General features: G+C 35.9%; 1 protein-coding gene across 1 annotated transcript; it reads left to right on the top strand.

Annotated features, from left to right (window-relative positions):
• Window positions 1-2925: 2925 nt before the first annotated feature.
• LOC131002645 (heavy metal-associated isoprenylated plant protein 6-like) lies at window positions 2926-5425 on the top strand. The gene is made up of 5 exons (XM_057929115.1): window positions 2926-3113; window positions 3266-3419; window positions 3968-4200; window positions 4345-4435; window positions 4579-5425. The coding sequence occupies exons 1-5, from the start codon at window positions 3105-3107 to the stop codon at window positions 5145-5147; spliced, it is 1056 nt and encodes a 351-aa protein (XP_057785098.1). The 5' UTR covers window positions 2926-3104; the 3' UTR covers window positions 5148-5425.
• Window positions 5426-9631: the final 4206 nt, after the last annotated feature.

Here is a 9631-nt window from a genome sequence, read left to right as displayed (position 1 = left end):
TTATCCGGACCCGAGTTGGGCAGAAGCGGAATACTAGAAATATTCCTCACATCATCTAACGCCATGATGCCCTGCATGAGATCCACGTTCCACCTCCTAGAGCTCGAGATTAAGAGATCATGAACTCTGAGATCATATAAATAAATAGGACCAGGTGGGGAAGCTTTAAAATTAGCCTTATGCCGAAGCCAAGGGTCTTGGAAAACCTTCACACTCAACCCATCACCAATGCGCCTGCGCACGCCACGACGGACAAGATCTTGCGCCGAGCAGATACTACGCCAAGCAAAGCTGGGACTATGACCAACAGTAGCTGAGAGGAAGTCACATGAAGGAAAGTATTTGGCTTTCAAAACTCTACACACCAAAGAGTCGGTATCATCAATGAGGCGCCATCCAGTTTTCCCCAACATAGCCATGTTAAGAATTTGTAGGCTACGAAATCCCAACCCACCGAGGGATTTGTCTACACAAAGTTTCTCCCACCTCATCCAGTTAATACCTTTCCCGGCGCCACTCTTATTGCCCCACCAAAACTTATTCATCATCCTCTCCATGTCGTCGGTCAGACTGATAGGAAGTGCAAAAATAGCCATGCAGAACGAGGGGATCGCTTGCGCCACTCCTTTAACAAGAATTTCCTTACCCGCCTTCGAAAGTTTTTTGCCATTCCATCCCTGAATCCGATCCCATAATCTCTCACGAAGATATTGCTAATTAAGAAACGGAAAAGAAAACTCACCGTTTAGTTATACGATTTAATTAGTTGATCAGTCGACTTATATTGTTACTCATAAATAATTACTCTCAAATATAGCAAGTGCCGTTGAATATTTTAATTATGGATAGCCATTAAATATTGTGATCGAGTACAAATGAAAACATAAACTATTTACAATCATTTATTTGTAAATAGTTTATGTTATCATATGTTTTACAATATTGAATTAGGTCAAACAGTTTTGTTGACGTCATATGTTTATTTAGTTTTGGAATTTGTATAGCTCGATGTTATTTATTTTTTATTTATAAAAAAGAGTTTTTTTTTTTTTTTTAGAAACACCCGAGGGGTGAGGGGTTAGATAGACCCCCAACTTATGCATAGGTCTCAACCAGTATCCCATACATGACGTTGTCCAAAAGTGACAATGCCCTAACGAAAATACAGGGAGAAACAAAAAGAAGATAGATCAAAATCATATACATAGCTGCAGCCCAAAAGTGATTACAGTTAGATAGCAAAGAAAATAACATCAAAAATAAAGAACTAAGAACCAACTAACTATCAACATGATATCTGAATCTAAAGTTATGATAACCAAGTTGATTCATCGTAACCAGAGCAAGAAAATGACGAGGAGCATAAAGGTAATCCAAAGTAGTCAGAGTCGTGACCTGATGGCCTCTCGTAGCCATAAAATCCGCAGGCTTGTTTCACTTACGATGGATGCGAGCGAAAAAAAAAGTTTCATAAAATAGGAACTTGAATAGATTATTTAGTTACCAAATTAAAAAAATTGCATCTCAAATATTTAGAGATCAATAAATCAATTCATTGGACAAAAAGAAATTCAGTAGTTGATCAAGTCGCACGCACCTTATCAGTACAAAAATCTCCGACATTTTTCACTTGAAAGTTGAAACTAGCTAGGGATGTCAATATATCTAATCCAAACTTCATTATGAAGCCTTTAAAAGTTATTAAAAATATATTTTTTCCAAATATTTATGGAATATATTTTAAATCAATATTCGAAAGTTATACCCATCGTTTCATTATATGTGTTTTTGTTCTAACACTTAAAATAAAACGTTTAGATGTAAAAATTAAAAAAAAAATGATAACCATTTAAAAAAATATGTGTATCATTATCTCTCTAAGAATTGCCGATTAATTATTATGTAAGTTGATGCTGAAAAAAAAATTATTTAATGTGAGTATTTGTTTATTACAATTATAGAATTATCAAGATAAATTTATTAATTATTATTTTTTATATAATTTTTTTAGTAAGAGCAATTCAACCGGGTTAGCCCGAAATCCGAGAGAGTATGACTAGGATTGAGAATTTTTAACCTAAAAAAAACTATAGTCTGAATAATTTGTAATTAAATAACAACAATTTGATAGAACTGATTCGAACCCGAGCCAAAATTGGCCCAATTAAAATTATAAATACATGTATGATTATTGATTCAGCACATGAATCAACAATAAGAAGAATATATTGATTTATTTTTTCATCGCTCTTTTTCACTGGCACCTCATTTATCTCATTCAATCAAATGAAGAAGTGGACAAAAACTAAAACTCTGTACAAATTAATTTGAATATGACACGGTTCAATTTTTTATCACAATCACAAATTTATTGTATAATAAATTTAGAACTAGTCGTCCTTGTCAATCATACTTCGTTACACCGAGAAAGAATTCCCCAATATATTGTCATATTAATTCTATTGGTAAATAGTGTGCTCCTCTGTTGCAATGCAAAGTGACACAAAAAATAATTTATGCTTATTCTTGTCCCAAGTAAATTGTAATCTTACAAAATCAAACTATTTCATGAAAAAGTTGAATGCACGTATGGCCACACGTCTTGTACTAAGCTAATTTGATTACACATAGTATATAAATCATTCTAACCATTGTTTTATCATACAACAAAAATCACCTTATTTTGTTTTGGAAGGTAATGGGTTTTTGGAGGCATGTGTAAAGTAATTAGTAGGAAGCCCACCTAATTCGTTTGGAACATGGTAAATTTAGTGGGTAGAATAGTAATTCCACAAGGATCATGCTAATGAGTCAAAGACTGCTGATTTGTCACTAAATCAGATTCCAGATCCAGTCTAATCCGGCGGGCCATCCACATGCATGCTTGCATACATACATACATACATCCACATATACATATGCGCTCGCGTTTTATTTTTCTCTTCTATTTATTTCGGTGGGGCCCCCCCTACGAAACTCAGTTCCTCCTTTCTTTATATATTGCTGCGGTTGCCTCCTTTTTCCCCCTCTTCAAACCATTACCCAGTTTCTGTTTCCACATTATAATTCTTCCGATATTAAAAAAGAGAGGAGATTTTTTAGAAATGGGAGAGGTAATTAATCACCTTCAGCCCTTTAATTTTCATCTCAATTATAAGTAATATAGTTCTTAGTTTTGATCGATTCGTGAATTCTACTCGATCTATTTCCTGTAATTGTTTCGAAGAATTGGCGGTTTTGCTCAGTTTTTTGTTCCCCATTTCAGAAAGATGGAGAGAAGAAGGCAGCGGCGCCGGAGAAGAAGGCGGCGGACGGCGGAGGAAAGAAGGAGGCCGGGGCGATCGCGGTCGTGTTGAAGCTTGACTTGCATTGCGAAGGTTGCGCGAAAAAGGTCAAACGGGCTGTTAGCCATTTCGAAGGTACTGAAATTTCACCCATTTTGTTTCATTCAAGCATTTGCCGTGAAAAATTGGAAAGAAATTCAGTTGAATAGTTTATATATTGGTATAATTATTACTTTAATTAGTAGTGCCGTGGCTACAAGTGAAAATACCAGGAAAAACTTCCCTTTTTGTCTTCTTGTATTCGGTTTAGAGATGAATTTGAACACGTTAACATATTTTTCTTATCAAATTCTATTAATGAGGTTTTCCAATTAATCTCACATGGTTCCTTTTTGAGTTACCAACTACCTAATTTTCCGGGGTTGAAAATTAGGTAAATAAAGCAACTTTTTATTGTTATACAGTATCACAGAAACAGTGTGTGCCGATATTTTCTTGATTAGGTCGCAACCAACATAGGACTTTCCGGAGTTATCAAGGAACAAACTTTCCATGAACATCCCAATTTTAAATGTGATTTTCCGTTACTTTTATCAATTTCAAACGTGCATTTTAATGTCAGCATTATCAATTTAATTGTATATGGTTAGTAATTAGTATTGCGTGTGGTCCAATTTGTGAAGGTGTTGAGAAAGTGAAGGCCGACTGTGACGCTAACAAGTTGACCGTCACCGGCAATGTGGACCCGGCGGCGCTGCGTGAGAGGGTTGAGTACAAGACCAAGAAGAAGGTGGAGCTCATTTCTCCTCAGCCCAAAAAGGAGGCCGCCGCCGGCGGAGGAGATAAGAAGCCCGACGAGAAACCTGCAGAGAAGAAGGCAGAGGAGAAAAAGGGCGACGACAAGAAACCCAAAGAGGTGAATTATAATAATCTTTTAGATGAACATTTGATTATGATTAGTTAAAATATTGTTAGCCGTCTTAATTAATTAATTAATCAATCATTTAATCGGGATTATGTATTTTTGTTAACGTTTTATTATTTGTTTATTATATTCCAGCCAGCGGTTAGTACAGTGGTGATGAAAATCAGGCTGCACTGCGAGGGATGCGCACATAAGATCAAGCGGGTCATAACAAAGCACATTGATGGTGAGTTAGTTTTAAATTTATTACACTTAATTTCTCATTAAATAATCAATTTCAGAGTTTGGTATATATTAATTGTGATCTTGCTGTCTTTATTATAATATATGATGACAATTTCATTGATGATTAATTTGTTTTAATTATAGGGGTGAACTCGGTAAAAACTGACCTAGCAAAGGACTTGGTCACGGTAACGGGGACAATGAATGTGAAGGAACTCACCGCATACTTGAAAGAGAAGCTGAGGAGAAGTATCGAAATCGTTCCTCCTCCAAAGAAAGACGACGGCGGCGACAAGAAAGAAAAAGAAGGTGGCGGCGGAGGAGGAGGAGACAAGAAAGAGAAAGGAGGCGGTGGAGGAGACAAGAAAGACGGCGGAGGAGACAAGAAGGAGGAGAAGAAAGAGGGCGGCGGCGGCGACAACCCGAAGGTAGAAGTTAACAAGTTGGAGTACCATGGTTTGAATCTACAAACGCACTACGCCAACGCCATGCCTATGTACAACCAAAATTATTACAATCAAGACTATGGCATCGCAGTTAACCATTATCAAGATTACCCACCTAACCATGGTTACGGTAACACGAGCTACGTCGTACAATACGCTCAGGGACCTCCGCCGCCGCCCCCGACCTACATGAACATGAATATGAACATGAACATGAACGATCAAATGTTTAGCGACGAAAATCCAAACGGATGCTCGGTCATGTGAACGTCAAGATGCCGTCGCTAAGGGAAAAGGGTTGGGATTTTAAAATGTATATAAAAGGGTTAGAAAATTTTAAAGAAAATACGTGGAAATACATGACAACGTATATATATATGAGAGAAAATTAGGAAAAGAAATTTATATATATATATTGTTACGGGTGTAGTAGATGAATGCAGACCCGGGCGGTGGGCCGGTGTTTGTGAGGTTGATTTATTGTTTGACTTGTATGTTGCTATCGATCAGTTGTTAGTTAATAAAATAAACTGAAATTTTGCTTAGCTAATGAAGTTTATTTTAGCTTATCTTTAGCTTGATTACTTAAATAGTGATGTAAGCCGACCTCCCTCCGCCTGTGGTTAAAAAGGGTGGCGTAGATAATTTGTTTTTTACTCTATCGATTATCATTAACAAGACAAGATTATGTCTTATTCAAGTAATTAATTTTACTGATTAATATAACATGACGCCAATTTTCCTAAATAAGATTATATGCTATTCGACTAATTAATTAGAGAAGGTTCTATACCATTAGCGGCTATCCATTGAGGAGATTTGCACGCTTTAACCCTTCGACTTATATAATGTGGTGTGCATTTAAATTATAATAAAATAATTCTTTCAACTAACAGGTGTTTCTTTTTTTTTTTTTTTCCTATTATATCCTTTTGTTTTCCTCAACACATTTTTCAGATTTCCGTAATTATGTTTTCCAGTAGTTTCCTATATTTTATTTATAACTATATTTTGAGACCTTCATAACTCGTTACATTTACAATTTACTTATGGATTTTCATTAAACATTAAAATATGGTACAAGATTGAGTGGCTGATGTCACTTGGGAGCAATAATAGGCATTTTATGCAAATAAAAGTTCTAAAGCAAAAGGTCAAGGAACTTCATGTCCCCGCATATATTGAGAGGAGCAAATGATAATGAATAAATATGATGAGAAATAAGAATAAATTTATAACGTTAAATTATTAAATATTATGACTGATATTTATTTAGAAGGGGTAAATTTTTGAGAGAGCAGTTAAATATTTGAGAGAAAGAGAGAAGGCGAAAGGCGGTCTGAATAAGTCAATAATTTTATTGAATACGGCAACAATTTTATTGAACATAATAAATATGGTGTGTTATTTACTGAATGTCTATTCATGCGGTCTCTTGATTTATTCGGTAAAGTTATTGACTTATTCAGAACGAAATATATTGACTTCTAGGCCAAAAATAACTCTTAGAGTATAAAATAGAAATAGATCTACATCATTCATCTACCAATAATCTAACAGTTGAGATTTAATATTAGTGAAATCATATGTAAATGTAGGAATTCTATGTAGAACATGTATGAATTCGATGTGTAAATGTGTGAATTGTGAAAGTTAATTTTTTTTGCTACTTATTGGATTCAAACTCAGGATCATGAATTTATAAAACAAAGCGATGAATCAACTGTAGATCTTGATGATCTAAGGGCTGAAAATGGTTCCTATTTTATATTTTAAAATGTGTTTTTATTTTAGCCTCCTCCTATATATATGCACCATCATATATCTAGCAAAAAGTATTTAGTAAAAATAAATTTATCTATATGGATAAAATTATGGAAAGAGTAAGATATCTGACCAAAATATCCTTGTAATGTGTAACAGTGTAAAATTCATGGTTACAAACTTTTTTCGATTTACATTTTTATAAACTGTTTCACAAAAGTGTAAAATAATCGCAAAAGGAAGTACTCCTTCCGTCCGCCAAAAGTATTCCACAATTACTATATTTGGCGTCCGCAAAAAGTATTTCACTTTCCTTTTTAAGCCATGGTCCCACCATCCACCTTTATATTTTATCCTTACAAACACTCTTTATTTACAAAAAACCCACCTCAAATTCAATCTCAACCACACATCTCATAAAGTGGTGGGACCCTTTCTCCACTACATCAACATCATCACACATTTTATTAAACTCTGTGCCCGGCCAAAGTGGAATACTTTTGGCGGACGAAGGGAGTATTAATCTTACGAAGGCGACAATGACAAGATGGTCGAAGCGGGTTGGCACTGGAGAATCGAGGATGCGAGGCAGTGAGGGAAAAAGAGAGAGTACCGTGAGGGAGAGAAATGAGGGCGAGAGAAGCGCTACTTTCCTGACAATGTGAAGATGCTATGGCGATGTCGATTCTTGCCGGAATGTCGAGAATCAAGACAAAGAATGAAACCATAGAGATTGAGGATTCCAAAGCTATGCATTAATTGGGGAGGAGGGGGGGAAAGAGACCTTGCAGTGATAGCGCATGTAAAAAGGGAAAGAGAGATGGTGGCGAGATAGAGAAAGAGAGAGAAAACCTGGAAACGTCACGGGCTAACTGCGGCTACAGTGGTATCGGGTAGGGTTAAGGAGGCGTAGGCGAGTAGGTGGGGGGAATGCGGAGGCGCAAGTTAGGGGAAGGGGCGCAGGCGAATAGAGGGTGGAAGGATGCGGTGTCGCATTCTGAAGGGGTTGCAACGGGTGTTGGGAAAATTCTATGTTTTGATGGAATGTCAAGACCCGATGATGGAACCTTGTTGATGGCCAAAACATAGCTTGTACATATCACAAGTATTCTAAGCTGATACAGATTGCTAAAGAAGTAGAAGGTTGTTTGACTCAACTGAAGATCCAGTTGGAGTCCCAGGCTAAAGGGAAAATCCAAGCTTGAAGGATCAACAATGCGGTTGAGATGATCGGGGTTCGTGCCCACGCCACTAAGCATGAGGATTTTGCTACATTAATTGACAAGCTGATAAAAGCATCAGCATGACCTAGCAGACTGACTGAAGGATAACATGCTGACCCATACTTAGACTCACTCATGCCATGATAGCCCTTTAGTCAAAAGGTTCAAAGCAAAGTCAGCCCCTTTATCACTATTTTTACTAGCAACAAAATACCGCAACTAACACGGTGCAATTGTAGCAAATAATCAGTAAGCCAAGTATCGTCTTAACATGGACTAAAAACCGAAATAATCCTAGCTATTCCCTAAACAAACTATCACAGTAGACAAGCAAACAGAATAAGAAGAAGATTTAACTAAAACTAAACTCAAATAGCATCAAATAAAATTCAAGAAGAAAAATTAAATAATGAAACGACTGATCCTAGGGTAGTAATTTCATTAACTAAATCCACATAATCAATCTATTAATCATATTAAATAGTTTAATCTAGTTATGACGAGAGATCACTTAATTAATTAATTACTCTCGCTAGAGCATCAACGATCGTAGATTAGTAAATTCTCTATCTCCGCTAGGTCTCAAGAAAATCTACTAACTCACAAAAGCACATAAGAATAGCTCCTTATGATCCATCTATCTCCGCTAGGTCTCAAGGTTAAGATCATATCATATATATCTGAATCTGCTAAACAGTTATCTCTGCTAGGTCTCAAACCGAATAGCTACACATACAAATTATTGGTCAAATAATCCACAAGAATTCAAGCACCAGGAATTATGAATCATAAACTAGAAGAAAAATAGATATTAACAAATAAATCAAATGAATTCAATTAACTATTTACAAACCCTAGAATCAGAATAAGAACTTAGCTAGACATGGTAAAAGAAAACATAAACATAATTAAAAAGACAGCAATTGAAAGAACTGAATTAAATAAAACTGATGAACAATCTTGAATCTTCAATCCTTGCAGAAATCCGATCCAAGCTCTAAAAACTGGAAAGCAATGAAAACTAAAAGCTAGAGAACTGAAAAACTAAAGTTGGGAACCCTAAATAGGTCAAAAGAAGACCTATATATAGGTAATAGGCATAGGAGATAAATACAGTGTAGAACTTGAAAATACTGATAAAATCCGAAAATCGCAAAATCCCGAAAATTCGGAAATTCTCGTCGGGCACTATTCACTGCTGCGCGCGACGTTCTTGTTTTAGCCATATCTTTCTCGTCTGAACTCCGATTTGCGAACCATTTACGCCTACAAACTCGTATCGCGATGATCTACAACTTTTATTAAGACCACCGGTCTAAATTCAAACTACATATTTATGTAGAATCACCAAAGTACAAGCATGTATCATATTTCACAAGATAAAATAATTTAAGCACAAAACAACTATCCAACACTCAATTTCCTATCAAATTGACACCATATAAACATTAAAAACCATGGAAACATGAGTGTTATCACCCCTACAGCATATACTTTTTTGAACATTAAATGCCTTTGGATATGCATTAAATGTGAATCTCGCTTTTTAAAAGAAAGTACAATGATGACCGGTGGACGTCAACATCAAGTACGTATGTGCAGATCTATCAACTTAGTCATTTCTTGCTACAACGGGAATTTAAATGAGAACAACGGATCAAAAATCTAAAGAAGGCTCTGTCCAAAGACTAGATTTAATCTTTGGTCTATATATACATCGGAAAAAGAGACACGTAGTGGTGGAAACATGAAGTTGATGTATAG

The sequence above is a fragment of the Salvia miltiorrhiza genome, unplaced genomic scaffold (assembly GCF_028751815.1).
Source record: "Salvia miltiorrhiza cultivar Shanhuang (shh) unplaced genomic scaffold, IMPLAD_Smil_shh fragScaff_scaffold_172:::fragment_4:::debris, whole genome shotgun sequence".
NCBI lineage: Eukaryota > Viridiplantae > Streptophyta > Magnoliopsida > Lamiales > Lamiaceae > Salvia > Salvia miltiorrhiza.
The sequence above is the reverse complement of the archived record's forward strand: the minus strand, read 5'-3'. Positions and strand labels throughout refer to the sequence as shown.